Source organism: Accipiter gentilis, chromosome 16, assembly GCF_929443795.1.
Source record: "Accipiter gentilis chromosome 16, bAccGen1.1, whole genome shotgun sequence".
Classification (NCBI taxonomy): domain Eukaryota; kingdom Metazoa; phylum Chordata; class Aves; order Accipitriformes; family Accipitridae; genus Astur; species Astur gentilis.
The window spans coordinates 24,584,375-24,602,593 of record NC_064895.1 but is presented as its reverse complement, the minus strand read 5'-3'; the positions used below and the strand labels follow the sequence as shown (position 1 = coordinate 24,602,593).

Sequence of the window (18,219 nt, the reverse complement as noted above, 5' to 3'; positions counted from 1 at the left end):
AAGATCTGAGTGTGATAGTCTGGGTGAGTATCACAGCAGATCTCAATTGTTAGTGCATAGTCAGCAAGAGAAACACTTGCATGTTTATTCCCTTAATAGAGACACTACATGGTGGTAGGCTGGAGAGAATTTAATTAAATTCTGAAAACAGGTCTTAGATATTGTTGCAATCTCATGTTAAGATCACAGATTATATAAATATTTATTACACTGTTAACTGCTTTCCTTGTTCCACTTCAGGTTTTTTTTTGTAACCTGATTTTGAAACAAACAGGCTACAGTAAGAAGTAGTCCCTCTTTTGCAAGGCTTATTCATTTAGAAGTCACCCTTCCATGTGGCAGCTTTAAAGAGTTCTGCTCTAAACATCAGAGCCGCCTTTAGCCTACCACATAGTCAACTGCTTCTACTTACAGATACAGACAGCAATGCTAGTACCTGGAAAAAGATGAGTGTCTAGAGAGTATTGTAACCATAAGCAACATCAAGATGATCAAGCAATGCTTACATACCCCTTTTTAAAGGGAGTGGTAGAAGTGACACATCTCTTCTGTAATTTCACCTACAACAGTATGACTGATAGATAGTGGTAATACAGAGATTAACAAGAGAGGCACTGCTGGGAGCTTTGCCTAAGGGAAATCACAGTTGCTACAACAAGAGTGACCATTTCAGCAGCTTTTGGAATGGAAACCTCCTCCAAGTATGGCAGTAAACACATTTTAAATATAAGTGGATTAAGTTCATATGAGAAGTCCTGTGTCCGAACAAACACCTTTCTCTGCTGTTACCTTAAACTACTTCCTGTACCTTTTACCATGACTCTTATTAAAATAAGATAGTTTTGAAGATCACCTTCCACTTGTACCTCACTGACTAGCAGGAGGAAAAACTTTCTCCAACTTGCAGCTGTTGTCAGAGCACAGCTGAAATATTAAGTAATTAAATAACGAAGTTGGTTTTTTTTTATATTGAAAAAAAGGCTTGCTGGATGCAAACTGACTTAAAACTTAGTAAGCAGAACTCCAGTTGAATTCCTTGGAGCTTAATCTCTCTCTCTGCAGACTTGATTCTAAGTCAAAACCAGAAAGCATTTAAATTGCCATTAATTGATTCCCCCCCTGTTGCAGTATTTCAGAGAATCCCACTAACTCATTTGAACTAAAATCTCTCTACATGATAATGTAACCTAATGCCTTATTTTTTTTTTGTTGTTGTTCCACATCCCAAAAGCTGTGTAGGTGGCCAGTGTTAGTGTCCTGATGTCTGTGGCATTTTCAGTACTTCTTTGTATTCCTTATTCCGGTTCAGCTGGAGATAAGTCAATATTGGTACCAGGAATAACATTGGGTCCTATGCCATCCACAAGAGAATCCCACTTGTCGAAATCATTCTTAAGACCTATGAAATGGAGAAAAAATCCCTAAATGGTAATGAATAAAGCAGTCAGCTTTTTGTAAAGCTACACTGAAAAATTAAACTATTGGACAGATGAATCAACCTGGCAAAGTAGGGGAGGCATGATGTTTTAAGAAGGGAAAAATGACACTCTAGGTTTTTACGTTTTAGAACAAAACTGCAATGTTCCTCCTCCGAGTTGCTTAGATTACAAAAGTAACTAACAAACCTCTAGAAACAGAGTCAGACTGTTGTTTCTTCTACTTAAACTTTCCTGACACACTTACTTTTGATCTTGCTCTAAACAGAACAGTTATATAAAAAGCTGCATAGGAATTAAGTGTTAATTTAACTTTGTACTTTGATGTAAATAGATACTTACTCAAATGTTTCTGCAGGAAGGCTAATGAAGCATGATTGCTTATATCAATAGCTTCATTGGGATCTATTTCTCCTTTTAATTTGAAAAATCTTCCAATGATTTCTCCGCTCACAAAGGTAAAGTCAGGAAAGCTCTGATGTACTGACCCCCTGCAAATAGAACAATGATCAACAGGCTCATCAGAATGCAGTCATCTGATCAAAAGATGCCATGGGTTGCACAGACTTCTTCAAAGACAAAGAGTCATACACAGCAGTAAATTCTGTCCTAACCACAGAAGGGAGGAAGTTTTGTACATGCTTACTGTAAGTAACTACAACTGCAACGGCAACAAAGAGTAGGCTTGGCAAAACTTCAAGTTGTCTCTGCTCTGAGGTGGATTATAGAGCCACCCACTCCCTGCTACGCAGTGCTTTCACTAAGTGAGTGCATCACTGCAGCCAAAAGGCTGTTTAAAGTGTTCAAACGCAGAGGATGCATGAGGCCCAGAGCAAAACTTGTGCCCCTGGGCCAGAATGCACACCTTGGAGCATCTTAAACTTAGGGTTACTGGCTGCTTTGAGGGAAGTCTCTGTCTCCACTGTGGGGGACGTACTGCCATCTAATTTAAACATGCAGTGAAAACCTGGGCCATGAGGAAGTAGGGACTGTCTGTCTTTCTGCGGTTATGTGTAACTGAACAGCTCTAATAAGAGTAAAGATTCATCCTCAACCACAGAAGTGATGGATCTTGGACTCTTACTTGATAGTGATCATTTTCTTGTTTGTGTCATTGGAGCTGAGCTTCTTCATCTTTAAGATATTATCAGCCCACTGGAATTTTTCAGAGTTGATAAAAAGCAGCGGTTGCTGGACACTGTTTTGGTAAATGTCATCACCTACTGGAAGCATCCATGCATCGAGGGCAATGCCACACCTGTCAAAAACAACTGGATATTGTCACAGAAGCAGAAAGCTTTGTATGGAAATTGTCAGCATGCTTTGATTTGCAGGAGACATGGGAAAGTGAAACTCTCTGACACCTAACAGATCAACAGGTTAATGAATCATTTTGTTTCAAGATGATTTCTACTCCGGGGGAAGAGAATTAATCCATTATTGCATTTGTTGGTCTCCATTGCTAGGTGCAGCTGGGCACAGGAGCTTCTGCAGGGTCCCACAGTATCATGATATAATATGATACAGCTATCATGTTCCACCACATCCCCACAGTTCAAAGAAGCATGACTTGAAAAAACAAGACACGCCAAACAAAACTTGTTCTTCAAGAGCTAATTAGTAGTTGGGGAATCTCAGGTGAGGTCCCCTGCTTCAGACCTCTCAAGTGCCAGAAGTCTCTCACCTTGTTTTGCATACTTACCTGAATCTTATTTCTTTGCTGAGACTTTCAATAACTGTAGCACCACCAAAAGAGTGTCCCATCACAGCTATTCTGCTAGTATCAACAGAATCCTGTCAAAAAAAATCAGGTGCTGTGAGAAACTTTCTTTCCCAAACTTTTTTTTTTAAAGGGAATAAATTTTTAGGCAATAGATCCTACTGAAGTAGGAAGAGCATCCTTTCAGCTCCATTACTATCTATCCAGCTTGGGATGACCTGAAAATATGTTCACAGATCTACGGTGTAATCTTCAGAACAGTTGTCCTGGTTTTGGCTGGGATAGAGTTAATTTTCTTCCTAGTGGCTGGCATAGTGTTATGGTTTGGATTTAGTACAAGAAGAATGTTGATAACACACTGATGTTTGCAGTTGTTGCTAAGTAGTGTTTATACCAAGTCAAGGATTTTTCAGCTTCTGATGCCCAGCCAGCGAGAAAGCTGGAGGGGCACAAGAAGTTGGGAGAGGACACAGCCAGGACACCTGACCCAAACTGGCCAAAGGGGTATTCCATACCATGGGACATCATGCCCAGTATATAAACTGGGGGGAGTTGGCCCAGGGGGATCGCTGCTTAGGAACTAACTGGGCATCGGTCGGCAAGTGGTGAGCAATTGCATTGTGCATCACTTGTTTTGTATGTTCCAATTCTTTTATTATTATTATTGTCATTTTATTATTGTTATTATTAGTTTCTTCCTTTCTGTTCTATTACAACTGTCCTTATCTCAACCCATGAGTTTTACTTTTGGTTTTTTTTCCCCCGATTCTCTTCCCCATTCCACTGGGTGGGTGGGGAGTGAGCGAGCAGCTGCATGGTGCTTAGTTACCGCCTGGGGTTAAACCACGACAACACTGGGGTTAAACCATGACAACAGTTTACAGGAACCAGTTTAGAAATGGAAGAGGGAAACCAGAAGCATTATTAGGCATTTAACAAAATGCAGTTACCACCTTTCACTCACCTTTAGGCTATTCCAGTCAAAGTTTGAATTTAGTACATTCATTACTTTCTCTCCCGAATTGATTTTAAGAATGAGATCGAGAGCTTTGATACACTCCTGTGCTCTTTGCTGCACCTGGGGAGAGTAGTGGAAGGAATTATCAGACAACTGCTAGGCTTGCTGGACCTTTGGACACAAGACCTTAGTCTGATATTTTTTTTCCCCCACAAGTGTCTGATACAGTAATGACTATTCTGAACTGCAGAATGGAGCTGTAAAACAGAACTTTGACAAGGTCTGACCAACAACAAAACTAACTTTTGGAGGTCCAAAGAGTTTAAGCTCTTGCATAGATCCTCTGCACGTGGAAGAATTTATCCCTATAACATGCGCCAAAGACCTTCAACTCCTTCGTCCTGTCACTGCTCTGAGAAGGGGCTGTTGGGATTTGCAAAGGCTTAAGTTAACACAACTACAAGGAAGGCTGACTTGCTGCTCCTCCTCATGTTCACTCTGATGAGCAAATGTCATTACATCACTTGCTCCATCTGCACAATAGCTTTGAAATGGTCTTTACACTGGACAAACCCAAAATAAGAAAGAGCCAAGAAGCCCTTCCTGTTTTATATACATACATATTCTTGAAAAACTGTAGTAAAGCTGTTGCAAATAAACATTTTCATTGTTCAGTGTAAGAAGTCTTTTTGACTTTGATGTGTCAGTGAAAGAAAAGGTTCAAAAAGAACCAAAAACCAGTAGCGTCCTTGGGAACCGCAGCATGTAGGCAGCCAGCAAGATGTCTGTGCATCACTGAATTTCAAATAAATCTCAATCTCCTGACTTCTCTGCTAGTAAAATTTGCAGTCAACAGCTTCTGGAGGTTATTTGCAAGCTCAGACATTACATATTTATACTCATAAGTAGGATGTTGTATGCACACAGGAAATGACAATGGTACTGCTGTCTGTATGGCCCAGGGAGATAAAGAGAAACACCTCCCTGGCTGAGTTTGCATTAGCTGGAAGAAAACACTCCCATATTTTAAAGGTCAAGTCTATGCTTGGAGGAGCTCGTCAGTACGGCCGTATCACATCTAGCACGGATACTGCTTATAATCAGGAAGTTTGCATTGTTTACATTGCTATAAACCACATTCAAGTGTGTTGGAGACGATGAAGCAAACACCCCCCTTAGAACAGCCATGATTCATCCTGCTATCCAACAGTAAACAAAAGCTGGAGCAAGCCTAAGACCACACAAACATCTGAATTCAACTCTGTGTCATTTGAAGACTGGGCTGGGCAGCAAAAGCGTGAAGACACAGGGAAGAAACAGAAAGTTGAGTGGAGCCAGAGGAGAAACAGCTGACTAAGCTCCACAGTGCAACCTCATGAGAAAGCTTTGCTGAAGAAGTAGTTTATGCTCCGAAGAAAGCTGTTGTTGGCTTTCCTGTCTTCAGGAACATAGGACTTGATGTATTTTTATATATCCCCTGAGTCACGGCAGAAGACTGCAGACATGGCCAAAGGGAAGAGTCTGCTAGTTAGTCCTAAACACAGCACTCCTGCCTCACTTCCCAGAGCACAGACCTAGGATGAGTACCTGCTTATGGCGCAAACAACGCTCCTCCTCTCCAGCTTTTAGTTTCCTGTAGTAGATCCACTCCTTCTCTGTGTTTGATGTAGACTCTTCCTGTGGTTCAGAAACAGACTTTTTTTTACAGTAATATGTTGCTGAAGCAGATTCATCTCTGTAATATCAACAAAAGGTTAGTTCTGGGGATGTTTTCCATTTGGTTTGGGATGAAGTCAGCCAAAGTTTTAGATTTCACTTATCTCAAGAGATCCAAGCTACCAACCAGTGCTGCTGCAGTCACAACTGAGCGTAGACAGACTTTCTAAATAACGCAATAACCCCACCAAAACTCCCACCTCCTTTATATTCTTCAGGTTCTAACAATAAGAGAGAGAAAAACAGCATGCCTGAAGAATGACGAACAATATCTACCATGGTACTGTTCATTCAAGGGCTTATTTAAGCAAATCCCCTTTGATTAGGTAAGAGTTGAGCTAGAGAAATGGCAGGTGTGGGCAGGGCTGAAGAAGATATACTAGTTTTTCTTTTAAAAAAAAATCATAAGTTCTTCTTTGGAATAAATAACATTCTATTCAATGTCAGAAAGTTTCTTTCCATCAGAACTCAAAAACGTGCAGTATACGCACCTGTGCTCCACAGCAGCCACTATAAAGCCCTGGGAAGCCATCTCTATGCAAATAGCAGAATAGATCGTCCTGCAATTAAAACCACACTCTAGTGATACACGTGCATACATAATTATTCCAGTTACACTGCTCTTTCAATGTGGACCACACTACGTATGTGCTATTTCTTCTGTTTGAATTTGCTAGCCAGTAGAGCAGGCTTTTGTATGCTAGTCACCAAAGCCTGTTCACACAGTCTTGTTACTGTTTTACTATCTATTCAGAAAGAAAAATGCTAATGATTTTTAAAAGTAGCACATATGACACTTTGCATCTTCAAAGAGCTGTCCAAAAATCAACTAGCTAATCTTTACAACATGCTTATGGATCGGTAAATACCTTCACCCCTAAAACACACAGGGAAAACACAAATAAATAAATCAAGCCTGCTGTTATTTACTGCTGTTGATTTCAGTGGAGGCATACTGATACACAGCAGCCTGTTCTTCACACCTGTTTCACCTTCACGGGGATCTCACTCCCCTACTGAAAATCTGTTCAGAACCATCCTTGGAGACTGCTTGTCTCCATAGACAACAAAACTAGTTTGTCAGCAAACTGCACAATTACCGAAAAGCTCCGAGTCCATGGGAAAAAACAAGGAGTGGGTATTTTTCTCCTGGCTTAAAGGCAGCATTTGACTTTGCAGGACAGGTCACTGAACCTAGATAAAAATCGAAGTGTATGTCATTATTACTGAAATGAGAGAAAGCATTTGTTCCTGTGGGAGAGATCCGAGAATCTGGTGACCGCTGATTTCAGAGCGGTCATCTGAAGGTAAGGTACCAAATCTCATCCTTAAAATACAGAAGACAAATACAGAGCTGTTTCTGAAAATACTTTCTACTTGGCAGAAGATACTTTCCTTCTCCTCCTTCATCCACAGCCTAGCACAAGGCCTACACCTCTTAAACCCTACAAGAACAGATTTTCAAGAATAGTCAGGTTGGTATTCAGACCTTAGTATCTATCTGATCTTTATGTATTTGCACATTTCCCTGTGGGATTTAAAGCCCAACACATAGGCGCAGCTCGCCCGAGCTCTTCCTAGAGCAAATTGCCCAGACGCTCCTATTCATAGCAGTTTGGGATTGTGGGTCTGCGGGTCTGCCTGAGAACTGTGTCACATTCATCATTGAGCCTCCCTACACAAACCCATCTCAAACAAACATACTTCTTTGGGAAAAACTATTTTTTTTTGTCCTGCAGCAATAACACACTACTCACGGAGCAGTGAGGCAATGACCTGCATACAGAGCTCATGCCCTTGCATTAGTCAAGGAATAAAACCAAAACCAGTCTTACCAACATAGTACTGGAAAAGCCTTTCTCCTACAACTCGGTACATATTAAGGAAGTCAGAGAGTCCCTGATAGTACTCTTTATCTGGAATCCATGGTGCCTCTTCATTATCTGTGGCATTGCATGATGGATAATATAGGCGCAAGAAGCTTCCCTGGGATTAGGAGGGAAGAAAAAAAAAATAAGAAAGATTGGTATTTTTATATATATATATATATATATATATATAGCAGTGAAAAAGGAAGATAAAAGCATTTCTGTCAAGGGCTTCAGATGCAGGAATGACAGCTCGAGAGAATTAAGAGACTCTCCTGAGAAAATTATTATCCTATACAGGCTTTGATGCCAATCCTATGTCACTATCTTTTTGTCCCTGCAGTGAATTTAAAGTAGCATGACTGTTGGCATCCAGGCAGAGACACATGTCACCTTCTCCAGGTTAGCCTATGGCTAATTCAAAATGCTCCATTTAATAAAGTTAATCATTACACTCACTACCTATTTGCTCCATTTCTACATCTTGCTGGATCTTTTCTTCTGTCTTCCTCACTATGCCTCCCTTCGGGGAATGATACGATGATGCAGTTTGATCAGTTTAAGAGGGGTGACTGTGTCCCCTTCACGCTTCCAGCTGGGAGCTGTCACTGCTTTCCTTACACCAGTAAGTCTCATGGAGCTGTTACTGACCCAATTCAGCTTGCTAGACTGGGGGGAAAAACAGACCCTCCTACAAGTATATTTTTCCACTAGGTTAACAAGACAAGTTTTACCCTGAGACTAGTTTCTAGAAGTGCGGTCCAGCAGAGAAGATGCGGGTAGAGTCAGGGGCATGGTCTCAACATGGCTATAGTGTTCCTGGCTAAACTGAGCAAGAGGCTGTCAGCAAAGCTCTGGGGCAGCTGCACAGCAAAGGAGCGCAATATATTGTTCTTCCTCCTCATCAAGATGTTTACAAGTCTGTAATGGTCCATCTTTCTAAACACAGTTTTGTTAACTTTTTTTAACAATTTTTGTTCACTTTGTTAACTTTTGTTTTATCTGCCTCTGTTTCTTACCACTGATTTGAATCTTGTTTTACTGTCTGCACTCCAGGTCTTCCAGGAAACCACCCAAGCTTCCCACATTCACGTGGACCCTCCATACCACCTTGCCAGTATTTTTCCTACGCAGACAGCAGCAACGTACCAACGGCACACCTTAAAGCAGACCCCCTGGCAGATGAACCGTATGTAATCAGCATTCTCACTTCCCCGTTTGCAAGGGCATTTGCAACACACTATTCAAATTCACTGTCTTGCTCCAACTGTACTTTTGTTTTAACACGTTAAGTCTAGGGCCAAAAAGAACGTGAGTTTTGGAATAAAGTCTGGTTTCTTGAACACCAATTTATCAGTTTCATACGCAATGTGTACCAAAAGTTCGTTTAATGAATCTTGTTTCTATTTACTTATCAAACTTAAATCAACCTTTGACACAAAGGAAGAAACCGTCAAACCTTCATCCATACTGGTAATGATTCTAATTTGATCCCAGAATAAACCCAGTGAACCTCCTCAGGTGACTAACTGCTTACCCAGAAAGCAAAAGACGTTCATTCTCTATGCCTGAGAGAACTGTAAGTATACAGATTGCTTATCTAAGGAAAACACATGGGCTGACTGCAAAGAGAAACTAATCGCTTCTTTTTGCTAATACAGAGTAAACTCAGTAAAGGAAAACGTATGAATAACCACTACAAACTGATCACAAGTTCCACCACACCTGGCTAGTCTGAGGAGTAAGACCACAGTGTAAATGCAGGTGTATTCCCATAGGAAAATCAAAAAGCAAGAGGATTTGAAATGGAAACCCAGAAGTTAGCTGGCTGTTTCCTGGCCCCATCTTCTTTTCGTGGCTTCTCTCTGTGCTAACCACTTGCAGAATTGGCATCCTGTTCTTTTTCAGATAGATAAAACTTTGAGAAGACATCTCATGCTTTCCCCTGCAGCTGAAACACTACATACCCTCATCACCCACCCCTGCCAAATCCCGTTGGGATCTTTGCGGTGAGAACAGCTACAGTCACAGAGACCGCGTGTGGAGTCTCCCCAGGAGCCCAGGTGCAGAAGAGAGCGGTGGGGTGGGTGGGAAGAACCCCGCGTGTCCCAGAAGGACACAGTTTCTCTGCAGTATCTTGCGTAAGGGAGTCAGGAAGGCAAGGGTATTAGGAGGAGGGAGGAAGCAGCCACAGGGAAGGCTTGCAGGTTATATCCGTCTGGTAAATGCCCAGTACACATCCTACACTGGGACGGAGAGGACAGAAAACTCAGCTGTGAGTGTCAGCCGCGGAGCATCCCTGCACAGAGACCAGACCTTCTGTCTGATTCCTCTGTAAAACTACAGCAAGTCGTTTCGCTAACATCGTGGCTCAAATCCAGAGGAGGAAGGACGGACAGACTTACCTCGACTGCATTTTCTGTCATCAGGTCTGTACATCCAACCGAGTGCGGTCCCTTTCCTTCGGGGATCCTGTAAAACTTCTCAGTGCTGCTGCTCCCCATGTCCATTGGTGCCTTCACCCACACACCTGGGGAAAAACACGGAGCAAATCAGGAGACCGCCACGGCCTGCGTGACCAGATCGCCTACCCTGAAAAACACGCCGCGCGTTAAACACCCAGGAGCGGGAAATTCGAGGCTGAGCCCGACCAAGAATCGGAAATCCCGAGTCGCCAACCCGACCTGCTCCACCGCGGGGATTTCCTTGGAGCAGGGCGTCCAGAATCCCCAGGGTCAGGCTGTTAACGCCGTGCGCCCACCAGAAAGCCGGGGAGGGGACGTTTGGCTGGGGACGGGGCGGTGGCACTTGGGCAGGCCGAGGTAGCAGCCCGGCTCCAGGAGGGAAGCGTGAGCCCAGGAGCGGCCGAGTTTCCTTGGGAGAGCCGAAGGCCGTTCCCTCCCTGCCGGGCTACGACCGACCGAGGGCCGCTCCTCCTCGCAGGAGGGGCAGAGAGGGAAGTTTTTGCAGCCGCCGGGTCGACACAAACCGGCCCGCCGAGGCCTTGGACGCCATCCCCGGGGAGAAACGGCCGGGCTCGCCGGTGCAGGAGGGGTGGCTGGGAAGGCCTGAGCGCCCCCGGCCCGTACCTGGGCCGACAGCTCCGAGCCAGGCTCGCTCCGGCGGAGCGCAGGAGGGGGAACCCGCCGCATCCCGGACGAGGCAGCCGGCGCCATCCCCCGCCCCTCAAGGCCCGGCGTGTTTCAGCGGCCTCGGCCTCCTCCCCCGGCGCAGCCTGGAGGAGAGCCGCGGGCCATCCCCCTGCGCACCGCCAGGCCCGGGAGCCTCCGCGGCGCCGCGCCGGGCCGGGAGGGGCCGGGCCGGGGCGGCGGAGAAAGCGCAGGCGGCGGCGGCAGGGCGGAGCGCGGGCGCTCCTCCCCGGAAAGGGCGGGGGGTAGGCCGGCGGCGCGGAGCCGGCCGCGTCCCCAAGATGGTGCGGAAGCTGAAGTACCACGAGCAGAAGCTGCTGCGGCGGCTGGAGCTGGTGAGCTGGGAGGCGTCGGGGGGGAGCCTGGCCGAGGTGAAGGCGCTGCGGCGGTACCGGCTGGGTCGTCGGGAGGACTACGTGCAGTACAAAGCGTTGGCCCGCACCGTCCGCGCCTTGGCCCGCCGCCTCCGCGACCTGGGGCCGGCCAGCGCCGCCTTCCGCGCCCGCTGCGCCGCCGCGTTGCTGGAGAAGCTCTACGGGCTGGGGCTGGTGAGCAGCCGGCGGTCGCTGGCCGTCTGCGAGAACCTGTCGGCCGCCGCCTTCTGCCGCCGGCGCCTGCCCTGCCTGCTGGTGAAGCTGCGGATGGCGCAGAACCTGCGGCACGCCGTCACCTTCGTGGAGCAGGGCCACGTCCGTGTGGGGCCCGAGGTGGTCACCGACCCCGCGCTCCTCGTCCCCCGCGCCGTGGAGGACTTCGTCACCTGGGTGGACGCCTCTCGCCTCCGGCAGAAGGTGCTCGACTACAACCAGGAGCGCGACGACTTCGACCTGGCCGCCTAGGCCCCCTGCCCGGCCTCGCTCTTCTGCTCGGCCCCCTCGGGGACACGCGCGGGGGCCGCCGTCGAGGGCTTCGACCCGCCCCGGCGCTCCCGAAGCGGGAGCCAGGAGGAGACGGACTCGCTCCCGGCAGCCTCCCGCTCCCCTTTGGCAGCTCGCGGCTCCGTTCGTGCCCCGCGGGGAAACGTCCCTTCCGCAGAAGTCGCCCCGAGAAGAACGCTCCGGCACCCACCTCCGTCGACGCGTACGTCCCGCAAAGCACAAAAGCGCTCCGAAGGGTCTCTGCCCGCCGGCAGGAGAGGACGCGATCCGGTTTAAGCGCTCGGCTGCTGATAATGGCTGCCGGAAGGGGTTTTACGCCTGGCCGAGCGGCTCTTTTAGGACCGAGTTGGGCAGCTTCGCGGCCGGCTGTCGAAGAGGTTGTCCCGAAAGAGAGACGGTTCCTCCTGCAGCTGACGGGCGCGCGGTATCCGGAGGAGCTGCTTCTGGAAGGGTTTCCTCGTGATACCGAGGAACGTGTGTACGGGGGAAATGGGGTGGTTGGTTGGGGTCAGCGGTAAACAAGGAGGCCACGTGCTGCAGTTCTGGAACTGGAAAAGTTTTAGCCCAAACCAGAATTTAAAAAAAAAAACACAAACAACAACAAACCAAAAAAAAAAAAAAGAAGCCAACATTATTTTCCTGTGAAGTCGTAAAGGGAAGTCTGATACTCTGAGTTCAGCATCTGTGCTGTGTGGGGTTCCAGCTGACAACCAGGCATCGTTTACGGAGCGGGACGTAACCGGGGAGGCGTTGGAGCAAAAGCTGTCCTAACTAACTGCAAATCTGGGGGGAACTTTTGCATATAAGCCAAACAAAAATCAGTACCTGAGGGGAGCCTCAAGCCTTCTGGGGCTCTTGGGAACTTTATTCCCCTTTGATACAAAGAGCAGAAGAGCAAAAATAAAACAGTTGTTTTAAATTGCTGAAGAAATGTGTGTGCTATTTTACAATGTAGTTTCTGTGAGCATTTCTTCTCATTTTCAAATATTCCAGTAAACCATCTTGCAAACGCCTTTTTTTTTTTTTTTTATGCAACTTCTTTTATGTAACTTTTTTTTTTTTTTTGATAGCTATAAGGCTATTACTAAGTTCTAAAGTGGTTTTTGCTAGAAATGCTTTCTTTCCCTTACTCAGGGCCACAAAAGGATTTGGCAGGAGGTTTAGGAGCGGAGCTGTGACTGCCTGTCCCAAGACCAAAGGGCTGGAGTTCAGCTGCAGCCACCGCTCTGGGTGTGGATGCTTCCCAGCATCCAGGGAAGTGTGGCATTCCTGAATGGGAAAGCTGTCTAGGTGACGGGTGTTTGGGGGTTATCGAATCAGGACCAGAAATTGTCATCAAATATTATGGCTGTTTTTTAAAATGCAAACTAAATGTTAAAATTCCTACCAGGCTCATAAGCCAAATGTATTAAGCAAAGCATTAACTGTTAAAGCAATACTAGATATTACGAAAAGGACACAAAAGAAGTGGGGAAACCCCTTTGCTTCACCTGTAACACCTTAAAAACCTTTTTCCTGGGGCATGCACCTTGCTTATAGTAAGAAATACAAACTGAAAAGATGTTTCACACCTGAAACTTGACTTTTCTTACAGCTTTTGTCCAGAAAAACGTCATCATTCTTTGGGAAATTCAGAAGGTGCCTAAGTCAGGTGCAGGTAAAAATGCTGCGTTTGCTCTGCTTTACTCTTCTGGGAGAATGTAAATAACAGCACGGTGACATGCCGTGTGCAGGGCAGTTTACTACTCAGATGCTAAACTGCTGCTCTGCCCAGTTGTTTGTCCAGCTCTCAAAGGAACAGCAGAAAAGGAAATCTCAAACCTCCAGCCTGTTAGCCTCTGCGGTTTACACCATCAGCCTGTTCTTTTTGTCCTAAACCAACATTTCATCACTTGTCTGTACACCTCCAACATCTGTGACAGAAGGGAAACAACCCAAAACCCTGTAGGCTGTTAAATTAAACAGTGGGAATTGATTTCCCTACAGATACCGTGGCATCCACCACCCCTGCTCTCCTCCTGCCGTACTGGAAATCACATTCTTACATTCTTTTTAAGACATGCCTCAGGCTGTGCATTTATGTGACTCTGTGTGTGGTGTCTTCAGTCTGCAATTCTGCAGCCCTGCTGGTTATACAGTAGCTGAGACCTGAAATCAGCATCCTGCTCCTAAATTTTTAACAGCTGGAGTCCACGCATGCCTCAGACAAGAGCTGGGCTCGCTTCACGTGCGATAAAAAGGGTGTCATCTCAGTCTGAAAATGGAAACTGCATCTGACAGCAGCACGCCCACGTCCTTGCTGGCGAATGCAGTCAGGCAGATGATGGCTTCCTCGTCTTTAACGATGTTTTCACCTTTAGTTCGGGGGTTTGAGTTTGTTTGCCAGAGCTGACGTGCTGTGGCTGCCGCCGGGCAGTTCCCGCAGTGGCTCCGGAGCCGGGGATTGAAAGGGCGCAGGAAGCAGCTCTGACAGCCTTTCCCAGCGCTTGGATAAACACGGGGCCTTTTTTTAAATTCCAAGGCTGGATCCAACATCAGTATAAATCCGCAGCAGCTTCCGCGGGTCCGTGCAAGCTGGCACGAGGAGGCAATCTGGCGTTGCGCTGTTTGGGGCCAGATCCTGCAAATTCTCCCCTCCCGCGCTCCGGGGGCTTGCAGTGGGAGAGCTTATGCACGTGAGAACAGCAGGACGGGGTCGTGGGTGTCACTGTGCTTCTTTCCAGCACTTTCTGGAGTGGGTTTGCTGTTCCTCAGGCAGCTCAGCATCTCCACGAACCTTGCGGGAAGTTACTGGTGGAGGAGGACAGAGGATGGTGGTGCTGGTGTCGGGGCGAGATCTCCCCGCGCCTGACAAAACCTGATCTCTGCCGCCTCCACCAGTGCCCGTCCCAGCAGCTGGGGGCTGGAGGGCTGCCAGCTTCTCCAGCGAGGAAAGAAGGGGCTGCAGGGGGGTCTGGGCAGCAAACGGTGAGTAGTTTCCACGCAAGAGCTCTCGCTTGCATAGAGGTTTTACCAGGGCCTGCAGTTTTAGGTGGGTTTTTTTTTTTTTCCCCCTTGTTTCTTTTTTCTCTTTTTTTTTTTCTTTTCCCCTGACCTTGGCTTGTCCTTTATTTGAAGGCTGCCAGAGCGAGAGAGCTGAGCCCGGGGAATGTGGGGGAGCTGAAGCAGAGGCCTTCACACTGACGCCTTTTGTGTTGCAGGGTGCAAATGGCTGAGGCTGTCACCAAAATGCAAATGTGTATTTTTCCACTGATCTGAGCTGCTTTTTTTTCCCCAGTAAACAAGAATGCTGCATGTCTTAAAGGATGCTTCCATCTGACATCTCGGCGTGGCTTGGTGCAGAGGTGATGCCAACCTCGGTAATTCAGTGATAGCACATCACGGTGAGCACGGATGGCCCACGGGACCGGGGAAGGACGTACGACCCCCTTGCCAAGATGCGGTGCAGAGATGGAGAGAAGCAATGGTGGAGCTGGGCGATTCCCACCCTTTTGGGTGATGCTCCTGCATCCTGGGTTAGGCCAGGGCCTCCCAGCCACGTCTCGGGGCACTTCCATGCACTCGTCTCGGTAGCACGGTGAGATATTCCCCAGCAGATGGAGGTGTCACTGTCCCCTTCCTGAGCTCTGAGTAACGTCTTTTAAGTACGTCCCCTGCCTGATTTGGCACTGGAGATTGAACCGAAGAGCCATTTCTCATCAGCGGGGCATGGGATCACCTTAGTCCCTACCCCAGATACCAAAACTTTTCAACATTCACTAGGTCTGGGGAAAAAGCACCCCTAAGTGTTATGACGGCATTTACCCGGGAGCCCTAGTTCTGGTCCCTGCTCTTAAATGCCCCGGTTTAGGCACTGCAGCAACTCTCCTGACCCTTTGCTTGCTGGTTTGGGCCTGAAGCAGGACCTGGGTGGTGGAAAACCTGTCTGCTGTGTGGTCAGGACATGCGGACATCAGGTAGAAACAGCAGGCAGCAGCTTTGGAGTCAGCAGGAGGAGGCGCTTGGATTCAGGCTTCCCATAAACTGGAGCTTCTGCATGCAAAGGCTAAATCCAAGTGTATCCCCCCCCCTCCCGTGGGAATGTCCCCTCTCACTTCCCTGCAAGCACGACCTCAGCGCAGAAAGGTCCCTCCCCCCTAATATTAGCTGATTTTGAAGAGATAAAGCGTTTCACCTCCAGCAGGCAGAGAAAAAGGGGGAGGCCGACCACTAAGGACAGCCAGAGACGGCGATTTGAGCATCTCTGGTTTCCTGCCAGAGCTGCCCGTTAGAGGATCCCACGTGTCCCCAGCAGTAAAGTCACAACAGCTTCTCGGCTGCTGTAAATCATGTCAGCGGGGTTGGTGAGCCCACGTCTGGACGGCATCGCCGCCCTCGGTTCCTACCCTGAAAAGCCACCACCTGCAGCTCCCGCAGAGCCTCAGATAGTTTTGTCTCGGGGTAAAGTACAGGCAGGCTCTCCCGGCGCGTTCATCCGACTAACGTTACCGTCCGCTGCCTTGTCACCTCTATCCGAGCTCGCTGGGCTTAAAACCCACCGGGAACCACATCCTAAAACTGCCGTCTCAACCCCCACCGGCTCTAACAGCAGCCGGGGCACAGGGTCCCGTGCAGGCGTCCACCTTGCGTGTGTGTGCTGGCTTTGGGGGAGATGAACGCTGGGCTGGCAGAGCACCCCAAACCCGCTCTGTGTCCCTCTTAACCTCCCAGAAGAATTTAGGTCGGGAAGGACTGCTGGAGGTCACCTAACCCAAACCCCTGCTCAAAGCCGCGCACGCGTGGGGCTGCCTGGGTTTTGCCCGTCTTAATGCTGGGATGCCTGAAGCAGAGTTTAATCACCTTCGCTGTGATTTTTTTTTTTTTTTTTTTTTTTTTTTTGTTGTTCCCCCCTTCCAACTAGTCTGAGTTTCTCTTGGGACTGCTGCTTCCCACCCCCACACTGCCGTGTCCGGTTACTTTTCCTTGTGGGAGAACTCGATTCACCTTTTTTCCCTGAACTCCGGCCAAACTCCCACGTCCACCCTCCGCTCCCCTGCAGCGAATCCCACCCCTCCGCGGGGACACGCAGGGATTTAAAGCCAGATAAAGGGTCTGGAAGTGTGTGTGTGTCGGGGGGGGGAAGCGGAGAAGCACGAACCCCTGAAAGTTGGGGACAGACTTCGGGAAGAGCAGGCTGAAGCCGGGGAGCCGGACCCCTACCAAGCCACGCATGGGACTGCGCAGACCCCCCCGGCTCCTTAAAACCCCTCTCATGCCGCCGTGTTTCCCCCCCCCCGGCCCCTTTTTCCCTTTTTTTAGCAGGTCCCGGCGCTCCACGTACCTGCCGTGGGGTGTCCCGGCCGGCCGGTCCCGCTGGCCGGAGGAGCAGGCGGGTCCCCCCGGGTCGGGTCGTGTCCCCCCTCCGGACCCCCCCGGAGCCGGGTGGGAGGCGGCTGCTCCGGCCGGAGGAGGTCGGGCTGGGAGGCAGAGCGAGTGCCGGGCTCTCCCCGAAGGGGAGGGACCAAACTCTGCCTTAGTTTGCGGATGAGGCAGTCTTCCCTGGGCCTGGGAAAAAAAAAAAAAGTTTGGGGCATGAAGCCACCCCCCCCCCCCCCCAAAAAAAAAAAAAACACCCCAAACCCCAAACCCACAAACAAACAAAAAACAAACAAACAAAACCACCTCCAAAAATCTGCCCCCACCCCCCAAAAAAAACCCCAAACAAAAACCCCCAAACAAACAAACAAACAAAAAACCAAAAAAACCCCCACCACCCCCCAAAAAATCCACCCCCACCCCCGGTCGGGCTGAGACGTCCCACGGAGAAGCCGCGACCCTTTATGGTTGAGCGAGGGGTCTGGGGGGGTTCAGCGGGGGGGCACTGCCCTTTGGCTCCAGGTCCCTCCATAAAAAATGCAAATCTTTTCCTCCAGCCTTACGAGAAAGGGATAACAACACCCTAAGGAAGCGGATCCCACTTTTGGGTGCAACTTCTGGAGCGGTTTAAGGTGGATCAAGCCCAGATCCTGCTGATGGGGGGAGATCTGCATCCACACCCCCCCCCCTTCGCACAGCCCCGGCCCCCTCGATAACGCTGAATTTAGGCAATTAGCCCTACACCCAGCGCCCATAATAAAAGATTAGTTTCCTGAGAGATCAGCAGGTTGATCCGGATGATGAAACAGCCATATGAGCTTCAAGGCTAGCAAAGGGAGGCAGCAGGGGAAGGAGGGAAGGTCGAATTTGGCAATTTGGCCGAAATTGCTGATGAAGCTGCACCCGTGGACTGTCTCCCCAGAGAGCTGGTGGGCTCCTGGGGTGGGATCGACGGCTTCTCTTCCTCTCCCTTTGCGTGTATGGGTATGATCTAGAAGCTAGCAGAGCACAAAAGTGCTTGGAATTTAAGTTATATTTTTAAACCTTGAATTTTTCTCGGAAAAAAATAAGAAAGTTGTATGAAAAGGTCCAAAACCTATTTTTATTTTCTGTACTTTTGTCCAGCACTCATTTCAGTG

General features: G+C 48.4%; 2 protein-coding genes across 6 annotated transcripts; one reads left to right on the top strand and one right to left on the bottom strand.

Annotated features, from left to right (window-relative positions):
- Window positions 1-115: 115 nt before the first annotated feature.
- Window positions 116-17,188, bottom strand: PLA2G7 (phospholipase A2 group VII). 5 transcript variants are annotated; one of them, XM_049818564.1, is made up of 11 exons: window positions 17,046-17,188; window positions 10,104-10,228; window positions 7,666-7,816; window positions 6,931-7,024; window positions 6,322-6,390; window positions 5,702-5,849; window positions 4,121-4,234; window positions 3,139-3,230; window positions 2,521-2,694; window positions 1,779-1,927; window positions 116-1,399 (listed from the first exon to the last, which is right to left on the bottom strand). In XM_049818564.1, exons 2-11 carry the CDS (start codon window positions 10,206-10,208, stop codon window positions 1,296-1,298), a joined length of 1,200 nt encoding a protein of 399 aa, XP_049674521.1. In that variant the 5' UTR covers window positions 10,209-10,228; window positions 17,046-17,188; the 3' UTR covers window positions 116-1,295. The 5 variants fall into 5 exon arrangements, with proteins under 5 accessions (XP_049674521.1, XP_049674519.1, XP_049674518.1 ...); XM_049818562.1 differs by lacking the exon at window positions 17,046-17,188 and adding an exon at window positions 11,916-11,939; XM_049818561.1 differs by lacking the exon at window positions 17,046-17,188 and adding an exon at window positions 11,150-11,231.
- Window positions 11,114-12,644, top strand: IMP3 (IMP U3 small nucleolar ribonucleoprotein 3). The gene has a single exon (XM_049818565.1). It carries the CDS (start codon window positions 11,129-11,131, stop codon window positions 11,684-11,686), a length of 558 nt encoding a protein of 185 aa, XP_049674522.1. The 5' UTR covers window positions 11,114-11,128; the 3' UTR covers window positions 11,687-12,644.
- Window positions 17,189-18,219: the final 1,031 nt, after the last annotated feature.